We start from the raw sequence: 17,737 nt of genomic DNA on the forward strand, positions 1-17,737 counted from the left end.
ATAAATAGAGTGACTTGCACTAGCAATCTCCAGTGTCAAACACTCACCTGAAGATGGCTGTAAGGTTGTCAGCCGAAATATCGTGGAAAGAAGTCGATGAGATCCGGCCACAATCCCGAAATCTTGTGGAATATTCGATACGCCGGGAAAATTTCAAGAGTCACAATTGGGGTACACTTGTCTATTATGAGATGTTCTCGTGGAGTGGAGTGGGGGGGGGGGGCGGCGAGGGGGGAGGGTTGGTCCAGTGGGGGCCGATCCACGGAACAACCCTGGGTACGATGTGGGGCGGCGGTGGGGTGGGTGGACTGCTACGGCCTGTTGTCGTTTCTAGGTCCCCAGTTCAATACATACATACGTACATACATACATAGATCAGCACCTGAAGACGACGAGCTGCTGGCTTGTTCAAATGCTGTGCAGCTTTCACAATGTTATCCGGCCGTGAACCACTTAAGCAGTAATCATGTCGGAAATGTCTCAGACAGCACATTAATGTTTCTGTTTGCCGCGCGGTTTGAGACGCCATGCCACTGATTGCGCGGCCACTCCCGCCTGAGGTTCGAGTCCTCCCTCGGGTGTGGTGTATTGTTCTTAGTGTAAGTTAGTTTAATTAGTGTGTAAGTCTAGGGACCGATGACCTCAGCAGTTTGGTCCCTTAGGAATTCACACAGATTTGATTTGATTTTTCTGCTTGCTGGTCACGTTAGCTTACAAGGGGAAGGCCTCAGAGACGGCCAACCGATTCGGCTCAAATTTGGCAGGCCGCTTGTGTACAACATAAAACGAAGGAATCTAAGATATTTCGGGTAAACACCCCCGAGTTTTTTAGAAAATCATCCCTAAAGGTTGTGACAAGCAATCGACTCAGAATTGGCGGGATCGATAGATAATTGTAAATAGAGCATTTTTCATCATCAGGTACGGGGTCCGAAAACGCATCGAGGTAAGAAACTTTTACAAATGTCACTTCTGTACGCACATGGTAAACGCTTTTCGCCGCCTGCGCCGATAGCGCAACGGCCAAGGCAGCCGGCACGGAAGCTCAGTGTGTTCGGTCAGCGGGTTAGCCACGCTCTGTAATGAAAAAACTGAGTGAATGGATCAATGATGAACTTCAACGGGCGTCGGGGGACGTCCGCCAAGAACAATTGCAACGAACTATAACGAACAAAATGAGGTTGCTTGTCATAACCTTTCGGGTGATTTTCTCAAAATTGCGGGAGTGTTGACCCAAAATATCTTAGAAGCCTTCGTTTTAGGTTGTACACAAGCGACCTGCCAAATTTGAGCCGAATCGGTTGGCCGTGTCTGAGGCCTTCCCCTTGTTACTAGTGAAAGAAGTTGAGTGAACCACATACAATGTATCATACAGTGCAGACATAAGTTCATGGCTTGTAAAACATAAATTGATACTAAATCACAGTAAGAACAGTTTTCACAGTTTCTGACTCACAGTTAAATTAAAACTGACATTTTGAGTACAAATGATGGTCTTATGATTAATGAGCCCGAAAAACCAAAATTCCTAGGTGTTCAGATAGATACTTGTTCAAAAAGTGAATGCTGCTATGTTTACCATTAGAACAGTGTCTGCAGCAAGTTATAGTCCAACACGAAAATTAGTCAAGTTAAACCATTTTCATTCGTTCATGAAATGTGGCTAACATTCTGTGGTAACCCTTCCCATTCACAAAATATGTATACAGGGTGGTCCATTGATAGTGACCGGGCCAAATATCTCACAAAATAAGCATCAAACGAAAAAACTAGAAAGAACGAAACCCGCCTAGTTTGAAGGGAGAAACCAGATGGCGTTATGGTTGGCCCACTAGATGGCGCTGCCATAGGTCAAACGGATATCAACTGCGTTTTTTTTTTTTTTTTAATAGGAACCCCCATGTTTATTACATATTCGAGTAGTGCGTAAAGAAATATGAATGTTTTAGTTGGACCACTTTTTTCGCTTTGTGATAGATAGCGCTGTAATAGTCATAAACGTATAAGTACGTGGTATCATATAACATTCCGCCAGTGCGGATGATATTTGCTTCGTGATACATTACCCGTGTTAAAATGGACCGTTTACCAGTTGCGGGAAAGGTCGATATCGTGTTGATGTATGGCTATTGTGATCAAAATGCCCAACGGGCGTGTGCTATGTATGCTGCTCGGTATCCAGGACGACATTATCCTAGTGTCCGGACCGTTCGCCTGATAGTTACTTTATTTAAGGAAACAGGAAGTGTTCAGCCACATGTGAAACGTCAACCACGACCTGCAACAAATGATGATGCCCGAGTAGGTGTTTTAGCTGCTGTCGCGGCTAATCGGCACATCAGTAGCAGACAAATTGCGCGAGAATCGGGAATCTCAAAAGGGTCGGTGTTGAGAATGCTACATCAACATCGATTGCACCCGTACCATATTTCTATGCACCAGGAATTCCATGGCGACGACTTTGAATGTCGTGTACAGTTCTGCCACTGGGCACACGAGAAATTATGGGACAATGACAGATTTCTTGCATACGTTCTATTTAGCGACGAAGCGTCATTCACCAACAGCGGTAACGTAAACCGGCATAATATGAACTACTGGGCAACGGAAAATCCACGATGGCTGCGACAAGTGGAACATCAGCGACCTTGATTGGTTAATGTATGTTGTGGCATTATGAGAGGAAGGATAACTGTCCCCCATTTTATCGATGGCAATCTAAATTGTGCAATGTATGCTGATTTCCTACGTAATGTTCTACCGGTGTTACTACAAGATGTTTCACTGCGTGACAGAATGGCGATGTACTTCCAACATGATGGATGTCCGGCACATATCACACGTGCGGTTGAAGCGGTATTGAATAGCATATTTCATGACAGGTGGATTGGTCGTCGAAGCACCGTACCATGGCCCGCACGTTCACCGGATCTGACGTCCCCGGATTTCTTTCTGTGGGGAAAGTTGAAGGATATTTGCCATCGTGATCCACCGACAACGCCTGACAACATGCGTCAGCGCATTGTCAATGCATGTGCAAACATTACGGAAGGCGAACTTCTCGCTGTTGAGAGGAATGTCGTTACACTTATTGCCAAATGCATTGAGGTTGACGGACATCATTTTGAGCATTTATTGCATTAATGTGGTATTTACAGGTAATCACGCTGTAACAGCATGCGTTCTAAGATATGATAAGTTCACAAAGGTATATGTATAACATTGGAACAACCGAAATAAAATGTTCAAAGATACCTGCGTTCTGTGTTTTAATTTTAAATAACCTACCAGTTATCAATTGTTCGTCTAAAATTGTGAGCCATATATTTGTGACTATTACAGCGCCATCTACCACAAAACGAAAATAGTGGTCAAAATAAAACATTCATATTTCTTTACGTACTACACAAATATGTAATTAAAAAATGGGGGTTCCTATTTAAAAAGAACGCAGTTGATATAGGTTTGAGTTATGGCAGCGCTATCTAGCGGGCCAACCACAGCGCCCGCCATCCGGTTTCCCCGTTCTAGCTAGACAAGCTTCATTCTTTCTAGTTTTTTCGTTTGACGCTTATTTCGTGAGATATTTGGCCCGGTCACGATCAATATATATAGCTCAGAAACGGACTCTTCGGGCAACATGTGGTGTGCGTTCGCGTACCTCTTGTGTACCCTGCTCAGACGTCTCAGAATTCTGACATTGTCCTCTCAATACATTCCCTTTAACGGCGTTTGTTGTTAATTGTACAAGATTATTTCCAAAAATTAGCAGCTTTTACTCAGTTAATACTGCCCAGAAATCAAAACTGCAAGTGAATCGCACCTCCCCATGTAGGTCGGTGTCAAAAAAATATTCTGCACTCAGAGGAGGAAGTTTGTGATTGAAATTTTGTGAAACGTTCTCGCCGCAACGAGAAATGTCTTTGTTTTAATATGTCCACCCCAAATCCTGTATCATGTCCATGACACTCTCTCCCCTATTTCTCAGTAACACAAAACGTGATGCCCTTCTTTGATTTTTCTTGACGTATTCCGTTAATTCTATCTGGTAAGGATCCTCCATTGTGCATCAGTATTCCAAAAGGTTCGCCTTTCCCACAACATTTTTATGTGTTCTTTCCAATTTAAATTGTTCCTAATTGTAATTCCTATGTCTTTACTTGACTTTACGGGCTTCAGATTTCATTGATTCGGTGTGTAACCTATGTTTAACGGTTTAACGGTTTCCCTTTAGCACTCATGTGGATGACCCCACACTTTTCATTATTTAGGGACCACTGCCAATTTTCGTACCATACAGATTTCTTATCTAAATAGTTTTGCAGTTGGTTTTGATCTTCTGTTGCCTACTTGACGCTAAACGACAGTGTCATCTGCAAACAACCTAGAGGGCTGCTCAGATTGTCTCCGGATTCGCTTACGTAGATAAGCAACAGCAGATGACCTATAACACTGCCTTGGGGAACGCCAGAAATCGCTTCTGTTTTACTAGATGACTTTTCATCAGTTGTTACGAACTGTGACCTCTCTGACACGAAATCACGAATCCAGTACTATAATAGAGACGATATTCCATCAGTGTGCAATTTCATTACAAGATGCTTATGAGGTACAGTGTCAAAAACCTTCTGGACACCTATAAATGCGGAATCAATTGGAAAAAAAACCTGTCAATAGTGCTCAACATTTGGAGTGACTAAAGAGCTAGTTGTGTTACAGAAGAACAATGTTTTCTAAATCCGTCTTGACCGTGTGTTAATAGACCGTTCTCTCCGAGGTAATTCATAATGTTCGAAACAATACATGTTCCAAAATCCAGCTACATATGACATGGAGCTGTAATTTTGTGGAGTACTCCTACTGCCGGTCTTGAATGCTGGTGCAAGGCCTGCCGGAGTGGCCGAGCGTTTCTGGGCGCTACAGTCTGGAACCGCGGGACCGCTACTGTCGCAGGTTCGAATCCTGCCTCGGGCATGGATGTGTGTGATGTCCTTAGGTTAGTTAGGTTTAAGTAGTTCTAAGTTCTAGGGGACTGATGACCTCAGAAATTAAGTCCCATAGTTCTCAGAGCCATTTGATTTTTTGTTGGTGCAACCTGAGCAACTTTCCAGTCTTAGGGAACGATTCATGTAAATTTTGTTTAATATGTTATTAGCCTTTTATGATATTCATAGATGTACTGACTCTTTCTATGATCATGGGGATTTGCTCTGAGTTTTGTCAGCCGGAACTAGATCTAGATGCGTAAAATGAAAAGTAAAATAACGCCTGAAGTTCATCGTAGAAGAATGTGGAGGAAACCGTGTACCAACGCAGGTCTCATACATGAAGCGGCACGGGCTCAGCTGGGTTGGGTCTATCATATTTCGGGCTGTCATGATGCACGGATATCTGATACGTCTCATCGATATCGATGACAACTTGAGTGCTTTGCAGTATCGGAAGAGCATCATTCAACTTTTTGTCCAGTCTTACAGATAACATTTCGGGGATGGTTTCATCTTTCAAAACGATTGCGGGCCTTCAAAATAACTACGGACCCTCCGACTCACAGTAGCAATATTAAACGTTTTGGCTGGTTTCGTTGTCTAGGGGCTGGGATACGTAGTTGCCGCATTACAAGCCAAATACTGCTGCGTCTACAGTATACAATATGAATAGACACATGAATCGAATGGTCGAATGTTCCTGTCACTCGGCAATTGCGAATTTTGAACGTCAGCACCAAACATTTTTATACCCTCGCTTACCTTTCCCCCAGGTTCCGTCTGTATCTTATCCATTTATTCCCCAACATCTTTTCCCACTGATTCGATTTTGGATTTTGCTATTAGAACTTCGTCTGTAATTATCCTCATATCCACTCGGACAGATTTTAATTTATCATCAATTGCTTTTTCAAGGTTACTCGTAATTTTTCAACTTCCCCTTTCATAGCGGAAACCATTTCAGTTCGCATTGTACCCATATCAGTCCGAGTTGCCATTCCCTGGATCATTTGCATTAGGTGAGACATGCTATCTCCCCCACAATCATTTCCCTTCCCTGAATTCTTACTAGTTACACCTTCGCCCTCTGATTTCGGACTATCCGGCTCACTTCCGTTTTCAGGTGACTGTTTTATTTTCGCGAGATCTATAAGTGGAGTTCGAAAGTCAGAGTAAAACATTGTGTCACTATTAGCGCAGGCACTTAACTGATCTGAGATGGTTCCCTCTGCCATGGTGATACCGTCGGTTGTAGTGGAAGACGACAATGAAGACTGCTGTGGAGTACTCGAAGAAGCTGCCGTCGTACTGCTGTTGATCTGCGTCAACCACTGAAATCGACTGAAGTAATTGTAGCTGCTGCCGGTTACCCCGTGTTCCAACCGTCTCCGACACCGCTCTCCGTTAAACGCGCTGACCGCTGCTGTTCCCTGCACTCAACTTATTTAGACTCTGAGACCCACGCAAATTGCCTTTAACGTGATAGATTAGGACCTCTATCGATAGCGTGTCTTATTTGTGAAAATTACTGCGTAATTTCATTATTTCGAGAAACCTGCTTGCGAAAAACAACCGATCTGTGTTTTGTAAGAGGTTCACTCTACACAGGTCTCTACTGGCTTTCCAAAGGTTTTTACGCTGTATAACAGAGAGCGAAGGAATTACCACTTTGCAGGGCACAAGTCCCGGACGAGAAACCCCCAATTGCGGGCTTTCAAAATAACTACGCACCCTCCGACTCAGAGTAGCAATATTAAACGTTTTGGCTGGTTTCGTTGTCTAGGGGCTGGGATACGTAGTTGCCGCATTACAAGCCAAATACTGCTGCGTCTACAGTACACAATATGAATAGACACATGAATCGAATGGTGGAAGGTACCTGTCACTCGGCAATTGCGAATTTTGAACGTAATATAGACATCTATAAATGAAAGATTACAGTTAAATAAAATCTGCAGGCTCTATCTTAACGGCTTTAAATGATGAGTACAATAGTATAAGTACATTTGAGAATGCTGTATATTACTGCAAATCATATATTGATGTCGATGGTCCAGCAATTAAATAAAATATAAGCTGAATAACAGGGAAACAATAGATTCCAACTGCACGTAATTAGTTATGAACAACAACATAGCTCGCGAAATATTCACTTCAAAACGCACACTAAATCTTCACTGCAGAAGCCACGGAAATCACGCAAGAGCACAGGTCGGCACCCCGAAATACCTCTCGCTGTCACGCGCAAACTGCTCCACTGCAAGTCTTTCCCGTGACTGTGCGTCCGCCGCGCAGTACTGTCCGCTTCCAGCACTCACTGCCGTGTCCAGTGCCGTACCGTCCAGAACTGCCGCACTGCTAGAACTCCCCCGTGTCGTCTCCGGAACCTCGCTTCCATCCAGTCTGTCCATGCACGAGCGCTGTGATTGGTTAGAGCGCTCACGCCATGTCTTCGTGCCAACACACAGTCACAATCATAATGAGACATATGTAGGCACATACGAAATACTGGATTTACATTTAACTACTTGATATTAAATGATTATCCCTACGGCTGGACCATAAACCCGCTCTAACACACATTATTAAATACTTAAACAATTAAATAAACATATATCAAAAGAAAATAAGCGAAAGGTAGGCCAGGAGTCTAATATCTCTGTGCTTTCTAAAACACAGTAAATAATTGACCAGTCTCTTCATCAATATCATACATCGGATATTGACAAAAGACATAGATGAATCAATATGTTTATATGCACGCTGCTACCGTTTTTTCGTGTAACTGTGGAGCACATATGGCCTGACGTGATCGGTAGTAATCGGCCAATTTGACCTCCAATAACACATGTACTATTTAAGTTACGTGCCTGTAAGTCATACCGATTTAGGTTTACACTAATAGCTTTCTAAAGACACGGCGATTGTCGAAATCGGATGAAGCGTTTATACCGGGTGATCAAAAAGTCAGTACAAATTTGAAAACTTAATAAACCACGGAATAATATAGATAGAGAGGTACAAATTGACACACATGCTTGGAATGACATGGGGTTTTCTTAGAACAAACAAAAAAAAACACCCCATATTGCTAGACGCGTGAAAGATCTCTTGCGCGCGTCGTTTGGTGATGCGTGTGCTCAGCTGCCACTTTCCTCATGCTTGGCCTCCCAGGTCCCCAGACCTCGGTCCGTGCGATTATTGGCTTTGGGGTTACCTGAAGTCGCAAGTGTATCGTGATCGACCGACATCTCTAGGGTTGCTGAAAGACAACATCCGACACCACTGCCTCACCATAACTCCGGACATGCTTTACAGTGCTGTTTACAACATTATTACTCGACTACAGCTATTGTTGGGGAATGATAGTATACATATTGAGCATTTCCTGTAAAGAACATCATCTTTGCTTTGTCTTACTTTGTTATGCTAATTATTGCTATTCTCATCAGATGAAGCGCCATCTGTCAGACATTTTTTTAACGTTTGTATCTTTTGTTTTGTTTTGGTTCTAATATAAACCCCATGTCATACTAAGCATGTGTGTCAATTTGTACCTCTCTATCTACATTATTCCGTGATTTATTCAGTTTTCAAATTTTGACTGACTTTTTGATCACCTGGCATTTTGGAAACTCGTTGCTGGGTGATACTTGTATAATTAACCGTCAGATACTAAACTGTAAACTAATAAAGATATTGAAAATCTGACTTCACCATCAGAATCGTCGTGCAAATAATGTTAATGTACATGTTTCTTTTTGAGGTATCATGATTCACGTGGCTACTATTAATTTCTATACGAACTGTGAAATGTCTGCCATTAAGGCTTCACAAAGTTCGCCATCTTCGGCACTCCCGACGTGTCTCCTTCATCGACACAAAGCTCCGTCCAAGTCACAGCGGAATTCCCAGCCACGCAGACGATGGAACACGTGCTCCGACCGTTGTCAGGCACCACGCGCCTTGCCAAACGGCCCGAGCGGTGGCAGCCAACTCTGAACTTAGAATGTTTTCAGGGCGCCACAGCTCGCCCGTTACCTCACACGATATTGCACGAGAACGTCGTAGCCTCCCCACAAACATCTTCATGCAGGAGGCAGGAATCAAAGGAGTGAAACAGGTAGTGGTGTCTGTTAACATGGAACCGAATGAGACTATTGACACCAATTGAAACTCTGCGTGCGTCTTTGCAGATTCCAGCCCCAAACTCTGGATGACCACAAGAACACCGCTGCAGAAGAGGAGCAGGCTGGGATAGCGCCATCTGGACCATCTCCTGGACAACACGCTGAGGAGTATCCAAGCGCTGCGGTCGCAGGTTCGAATCCCGCCTCGGGCGTGGATATGTGTAATGTCCTTAGGTTAGTTAGCTTTAAGTAGTTCTAAGTTCTAGGTGACCCATAGTGCTCACAGCCATTTGAACCATTTTTGAGGTATCCAAGCATGCTAGAAGGCACGAGGTAATAAATATTGTGGGCTACAGCTGCTGCCCAAATTGAATGTAAACCCGTTCTTGTTCTCAGATATGAGCGGTTGTAAAACTTTTCGTTACTATAAAAAACTGTTACATAAGCTGCCACCCTTGCTCCCTATGTCGTGGTTCGAATGCCGTATTAACGTAGGGAGCGTGGACGGGCCATCTCCGGGTGCTGACTGGCTCCCCAATGCGTATTAGACCATGACCTACATGACTGAAATCGTCGCTAGCCAGTTTACCGACTCAATAACTTTATTTGAGGGAAATTCAAATGGTTCAAATGGATCTGAGCACTATGGGACTTAACATCTGAGGTCATCAGTCCCCTTGAACTTAGAACTACTTAAACCTAACTAACCTAAGGACATCACACACATCCATGCCCGACGCAGGATTCGAACCTGCGACCGTAGTGATCACGCGGTTCCAGACTGAAGTGCCTAGAACCGGTCGGCCACAGCGGCCGGCAGAGAAATTTCAGAACATTTGGCTGCCCTAAGCGCATTCACATTATCTTCCATGGCGAGGTCCATCTTTGAAACCACGACAACATGCAGGGCGGTACAGATGGGCCCAACAACATGCCAAATGAACCGCTCACGACTGGCATCACGGTCTCTTCACCGATGAGTGTCGAATATGCCTTGAACCGGACAATCGTCGGAGACGTGTTTGGAGGCAGCCCGGTCAGGCTGAACGCCTCAGACACACTGTCCAGCGAGTGCAGCAAGGTGGAGGTTACCTCCTGTCTTGGGGTGGCAGTATAAGGGGCTGACGTACGCCGCTGGTGGTCATGGAAGGCACTGTAACGGCTGTAAGATAAGTGAATGCCATCCTCCGATTGATGGTGCAACCATATTGGCAGCATATTAGGGACACATTCGTCTTCATGGAAGACAATTCGCATCCCCATCGTGCATATCTTATGAATGACTTCCTTAGGGATAATGACATCGCTCAACTAGAGTGGCCAGCATGTTATTCAGACATGAACCCTATCCATCATGCCTGGGGTAGATTGAAATGGGCTGTTTATGGACGACGCGACGCACCAACCACTCTGAGGGATCAACGCCGAATCGCCGTGGAGGAGTTGAACAATCTGGACCATCATTGCCTTGATGAACTTGTGGATAGTATGCCACGACGAATACAAGCATGCATAAATCCAAGAGGATGTGCTACTGGGTATTAGAGGTACCGATGTGATCTGGACACCCCCCCCCCCCCCGCACCCTCTCTGAAGGCCTCGCTGTATGGTGGTGCAACGTGCAATGTGTGGTTTTCATGAGTAATAAAAAGGTCGGAAATTATTCCAATTCTCTGTAGAGGTTCCGGAACTGTCGGAACTGAGGTGATGCAAAACTTTTTTTTGATGTGTGTACTAATGCTGAACACGTTTCTGTCATGAACCAAGATGCGCGAATCTAAGTCATGTTGCCACCAATTGGGACGCAGGAAGTGTGGCATTTAGAGGTTTGGACTGATCCAGAGAGCGTGCTCGGGAAGCCGTAATGGTAATGGGGTATGTTTCCGATGAGCGGCAATTCCAGGTACGAGTCCCGGTCGGTCCGACACAAATCACATGTCCCACAAGTAGATAGCATTTCAATTCCTAACAGATATCAAGTAGACGAATTCGTTATGTATGTGACATTTCTGAAGAAACTTATGGACTCTCTTCCACATCTAGTTCAATTCATTATTAAGGAGAGATGTGATGTTACAAAGTACTGGAGTCCATTCCTCTGTGAGGAGGGGCTAGGTGGTGGGGATGAGCGAAGGAGCGACCTATGTGTTGTCTGGTGTGCTTATTAACAAATGTTAGTCTCGGAAAAAGACAAAATCAGATGATGGCGCACACAACTGTTTTGAGAAGAGTATTATACAGGGTGAAAAGTATTTAAACCGACAAACTCTGGGAGATTGTAGGGGACATCAAAACAAATATTTTTCCCTAATGTAATTTTTTCCTATGAGGAGTATTTAAACCGGAAGAGGAAGATTTCTCTGGCGGCAAATTAATTAAACCAACAACCACTTTTCCAGTTTTTTATGACCAAGAGACAACACATTAACACAACCCAATTTCAGTTAAAGTAGATTTTCAAATATGTCTCCATGACACGTAAACAAAGGTTATACTGTCGGATCATGTTCTGTCTGACACGGGCAAAAACATCAGGAGTGTCCTGAATTGTTCCGCACACAAAAAAAGTGGGGATCAAGCAGGTCATGGTACCGGACCACCTCTGCCAGTCCACGTGTCTGGGAACCGTGGGTCCAGGAATTGACGCACACGACGACTGAAATGTGCCGGCGCCCCGTCATGCTGGAACCACATGCGTTGTCTTGTAGGGAGCGGAACGTCTTCCAGCAATTCTTTCAATGCTCTAGCGAGAAAATTGTAACAGTGCCTGCCATTTAATGGCCTAGGTAGCAGATACAGCCCAATTAAATGGTCCCCAACAACACCGACCCACACATTAACGAAGAACCGCACTTGATGAGCGCTAGTAACTGTGACATGCGGGTTATCCTCACTCCAAATATGCGAATTGTGCATGTTGAAGATTCCATCACGCCCGAACGGTGCTTCATCGGTAAACAACACAGAGGATGGAAATGTAGGATGCATTTCACACTGTTCCAGGTACCACTGGGAAAACTGTGCTCTGGATGGATAATTAACTGGTTCCAGGTTGTGGACACGCTGTAAGTGAAATGGACGTAACAGTTGCTCTCGAAAGACATCAAAACAAATATTTTTCCCTAATGTCACTTTTTCCTATGAGGAGTGTTTAAACCGGTAGAGGAAGATTTCTCTCTCGGCAAATTAATTAAACCAACAACCACTTTTCCAGTTTTTTATGACCAAGAGACATCACATTAACACAACCCAATTTCAGCTAAAGTAGATTTTCAAAAATGTCTCCACTGACACGTAAACAAAGGTTATACTGTCGGATCATGTTCTGTCTGACACGGGCAAAAACATCAGGAGTGTCCTGAATTGTTCCGCACACAAAAAAGTGGGGATTCGTCACCATTTTACTTGAAACTGCACGACTGCTGATTGAAGGATCCCGCTCCACATGCTGCAAGACAGCTTCCTCAAATTGCAGCGTTCTTACCGTGCGACGGCGTCCCTGTCCAGGTAATCTGCTAAATGATCCGGTCTCACGCAGACACTGGTACACAGCAGCAAAGGTCGTATGATGCGGGCTACGGCGATTATGATATTGTTCCATAAAAACACGGGAGAACTGCCGGATATCAGTAACTTCCTGCCACGATATTTCGGCGCAGAGTCTTCTGGCCATCTTCAGGTGAATGAATGCCACTGTAGTAGTACTGGCGAGTACGCGCTGAGCTCCGCTATTTAAAGCCTTCTGAGGTGACATTGCGCATGCGCTGCTCAGCGCGCGCGTTCATAACGGCTCCGTGCGCTGCACCTCGCGCCCTCCACTGTGAAAGCCTGGCGTATCGGTGTCAGGTCGATTGTTGATAAATCCGCTGTGCATCTCGACCGTTGTGGTGCGCTACGTAGTACGCACCAGCCATATCAGTGTACTCACCCCAAGCGTATCGCTCCACTAGCAAACAGAGACAGTGCACTACTGCACTGGTGGACAGCAGTTGCCTACAACTGAACAGTGTAATACGCCCTCTAACAACTGAAGATCGGATTGCGGCCTCCACCGGCTTAAATAATCCTCATAGTAAAAGATGACATTAGGGAAAAGTATTTGTTTTGATGTCCCCTACAATCTCCCAAAGTTTGTCGGTTTAAATACTTTTCACCCTGTATGTAGGGTGAGAGACGGTGGCCTCTAGTGGCGTACGTACCCCTGTAGAGAGCAGGAGTCGATGCAGTCAGCCGGGATGCGGCAGACGAGGTTACAGGCGAGTTCGTTGGCCTCTTCCACGGAGAGTTCGCGGATCGCCGCCAGGACGCCGCCGCAGCCCTCGTCGCCTGTGGCCCACCGACCTTCCAGTTCAGGCTCAGGCAGTTCCAGGCCAGAGTTGACCGGCACCAGGCGTGCCACTGCTGCCATCCAGGCGGGTGGCGGTCCAGGCTCCAGGCAGATTTCGAACAGGCTGTAGCATCCTATGAAACGTCTTTCAGTCACCTAGATGTATTAGCGGAGGGAGCAGTGGAACGGGTTACGTCAGAATATGAGTTTGGTAGCAGGAACGAGAGAGGAGAAAGTCTGATAGATTTCTGCAATAAACATGGTAGTACGCTACTGGCCATTAAAATTGCTACACGACGAAGATGACGGGCTACAGACGCGAAATTTAACCGACAGGAAGAATATGCTGGGATACGCAAGTGATTAGCTTTTCAGAGTATTCGCACAACGTTGGCGCAGGTGGAGACACCTACAACGTGCTGACATCACGAAAGTTTCCAACCGATTTCTCATACACAAACAGCAGCTGACCGGCCTTGACTAGTGAAACGTTGTTGTGATGCCTCATGTAAGGTGGTGAAATGCGTACCATCACGTTTCCGACTTTGATAAAGGTCGGATCGCAGCCTATCGGGATTACGGTTTATCGTATCGTGACATTGCTGCTCGCGTTGGTCGAGATACACTGACTGTTAGCAGAATATGGAATCGGTGGGTTCAGCAGGGTAATACGGAACGCCGTGTTCGATCCCAAAGGCCTAGTATCACAAGCAGTCGTGATGACAGGCATCTTATCCGCATGGCTGTAACGGATCGTGCAGCCACGTCTCGATCCCTGAGTCAACAGATCGGGACGTTTGCAAGACAACAACCATCTGCACGAACAGTTCTACGACGTTTGCAGCAGCATAGACTATCAGTTCGGAGACCATGGCTGCGGTTACCCTTGACGCTGCATCACAGACAGGAGCGCCGGCGATGGTGTACTCAACGACGAACCTGGGTGCACGAATGGCAAAAGGTCATTTTTTCGGATGAATCCAGGTTCTGTTTACAGCATCATGATGGTCGCACATTGGAAGCGTGTATTCGTCATCGCCTTACTGGCCTATCACCCTGCGTGATGGTATGGGGTGCCATTGGTTACACGTCTCGGTCACCTGTTGTTGGCATTGACGGCACTTTGAACAGTGGACGTTATATTTCAGATGTGTTACGACCCGTGGTTCTACCCTTCGTTCGATCCCCATGTTGCAGGTCCTATACGAGCCTTTCTGGATACGGAAAATGTTCAACTACTGCCCTGGCCAGCACATTCTCCAGATCTCTCACCAATTGAAAACGTCTGATGAATGGTCCCCGACCAACTGGCTCGTGACAATACGCCAGTCACTAATCTTGATGAACTGTGGTATCGTGTTGAAGCTGCATGGGCAGCTGTACCTGTACACGCCATCCAAGCTGTGTTTGACTCAATGCCCAGGCGTATCAAGGCCGTTATTACGGCCAGAGGTGGTTGTTTTGGGTACTGATTTTTCAGGATCTATGCACCCAAATTTCGTGAAAATGTAATCACATGTCAGTCCTAATATAATATGTTTCTCCAATGAATACCGGTTTATCATCTGCGTTTCTTCTTGGTGTAACAATTTTAATGGCCAACAGTGTAATACATAATACTCTGTTCAAGAATCACAAGAGGTGGAAATATAAAGGGGAAAGGCCGGGAGTTTAGGGCAGATACCAACTAGAGTACATAAAGGTCAGCCAGATTCCGAAATCAGACACTGGATCGTAAAGAGTACTGTTGCGTCCTTTGGTAGTGAATTCAATAAATCGTACATAACGTAGAGAAAAAGTGACATTAAAATGAAACAATATTTTTAAACGTATAACGATGAACAAACTCTGACGCAGGGACATTGTGTAATTATGACAAATATTAATTACATGAAAGACAATCAAAGAGGTGTAGATGCAAGGAGACACACAAGAATCACTGCCACTGTAAGCAGAGTATAAATAGCACATCACAATTACAATCTCTTTCATTGTTGATCTTTATTGCTCGTTTGTTATTGATCGTGTTACTCGTATGTCGTATCGAGCTACTTTTATTTCGTTTGTTATAATGGCAATTCTTACCTGGACTTACAGGACAGTGTTGTGGTAAATGTATCATGGATATACACTTTAAAGCAACACAGAGTACAGGTATTCAATAATTAGATAATAAACTCCATTTGCCTCTCATCTGAGATTTTCCAGCAATTTAGCACAGGTGCTGCGGAGGTGAAAAGGATTATCGCTAACCGCCATTTGATCCGCCACCACGCGGAATTTTTAAATTTCCGTATATTCAGAATCAACAGCGTGTAACGCCGGTAATGCATATCCTCCTATTTAATCTATTCTACTATAATTTTTTTCCTTTTTTGTTACCTGAAGATATGACATTTCTGTGTCTTTATATATTGTAATTGTTTTATAATTTGAATATATATTTATTTATGCATTTATTTCGATGTATTATTGGTTTGCTTTGTAAATATTATTTGTATTTTTACGCTGGGTCTTGCCTAGGGAAAACTGTGCTATCGAACAATTACATCGATAGGTGGTATGGAGAACCAAAGTGTTTAGTATCTTGGGTAGTGTTAACTCTTCCACATGGAGCGCGGGCAGAGGGAGTCCGGCTGGAGTAGGGCGGTGAAGCAGGTGTGTTGAGTAACACTGCCGCGAGTTGCCGCGCTTTCGGGGTTTGTCAGCATGTAATTGCGGTCGACTTGCTATGATAGGTTCAAATGGCTCTGAGCACTATGGGACTCCACTGCTGTGGTCATCAGTCCCCTAGAACTTAGAACTACTTAAACCTAACTAACCTAAGGACATCACACACATCCATGCCCGAGGCAGGATTCGAACCTGCGACCGTAGCAGTCCCACGGTTCCGGACTGCGCGCCTAGAACCGCGAGACCACCGCGGCCGGCTGCTATGATAGTTTCTGACACGGTGTCGCGGACGGGAAGCATTAGCTGGCGCACATCAAGAGCCCGTTTCGCCTGGTGACCATGTCGAGAAGAAGGCGAGCCAACATCCAGCGTCTGCAACAACGACGGCCGACAATGAGTGACTGTCACCACCTCCTCGATCGACGACTTCAAACCTTCAATCAATCAACAAGGAAGACGAAAGGGACGTAAAGTTTTAGAACTGTATGGCAGACCTCAGCTTTTCCAAGTGTTCAATTTGCCTCACAAAATTACAGCAACGTAGCATGAACCTTTGTTGCTCATTGTCCCAAATGCATTACCAAGCAGGGTCCCTTCCTTTTCCGGAATGAACCCGAGTGTCGTTGAAATTCAAACGCCAGCGTTAAAGTAATATCACTAGATTTCACTGCTTTAATTTCAAAGTTCATTTAAGGTATTCATAGCTGGCTACAATATTTAGATTACACAAGCACAAATTAAGAGTGTGACTTTTGTTACCATATTTTAACTTACCTGTGACTGCAGCTCAGCTTGGTACGTACTACATTTTATTATTGTTAATAGTTCAGAATCATTTAATTCAAGTTCAAAGTTAAATCCCTTATTTCTAAATTGCGTAGATTGAAGTAGCTTTTGAAATGATTGTTGAGGTAGACCAAGAATAACCTTATTTTATTGAGTTCTGTAGTGCTTCAGAAACAAAGTTCTCTATTAAATTCAGTCACTAAATTAACTTTCAATTTCCCAGTTTTATTAATTCTTTTGCTAAATTAAGTCAGAATGTAGCGAAGTTTATTACTTCTGACAAACATTCAGTTTTCACACAACACGTGCCAACCTTCAGTTGCCACGCTTTTAGTGCTAATTATATGTGCATTAATCTTTCGTTTTTAGTTATTATAGTAGTTGTCCATAGGACTGGCGACCGTAATTTTCCCCAAATCTCAAATATCTAATAACGCCAATTAATTGATAACGTAACGACCGCACATTTACTTTCTTTCTTAATTTTACCCTTTTGTCAAAATTAATTTCCACCAATTTCATTTGCATTTTTCCTTTCATTTAGATGTAACCCTTTCCTCCCTCTTTACCGATAAATTAACTTCGGTGACGATTGCTTTTCCCAAATTTCCATTAGGTGTACGCGGTTTAAGTCTTCACTGTCATTAAGGTCGATAAGTGAGGGGGACGTTACAAGCGCACGCTAAGGCGTAACAAATGCTTAAAATATGGAAGTGTTTAAATAAAAAACTTTGATTTAGATATTAGAACTTTACGTAATAAAAAAGGGTAAAATATACGATCCTGATTTGCCCGTATGAAAATAACTGACATTTAATTTCCAATTGTGCTGA

At 44.3% G+C, this 17,737-nt stretch overlaps 1 protein-coding gene across 1 annotated transcript in view; it reads right to left on the minus strand.

Annotated features, from left to right (window-relative positions):
- LOC126203406 (uncharacterized) overlaps nucleotides 1-17,737 on the minus strand; it is a 169,160-nt gene that overhangs the window by 138,633 nt on the left and 12,790 nt on the right. The window contains exon 2 of the mRNA XM_049937710.1: nucleotides 13,318-13,579. Coding sequence (XP_049793667.1) covers nucleotides 13,318-13,579 — 262 coding nt within the window. The remainder of the gene's footprint in view (nucleotides 1-13,317; nucleotides 13,580-17,737) is intronic.

This window comes from Schistocerca nitens, chromosome 9 (genome assembly GCF_023898315.1).
Source record: "Schistocerca nitens isolate TAMUIC-IGC-003100 chromosome 9, iqSchNite1.1, whole genome shotgun sequence".
In the NCBI taxonomy this organism is placed as follows: domain Eukaryota; kingdom Metazoa; phylum Arthropoda; class Insecta; order Orthoptera; family Acrididae; genus Schistocerca; species Schistocerca nitens.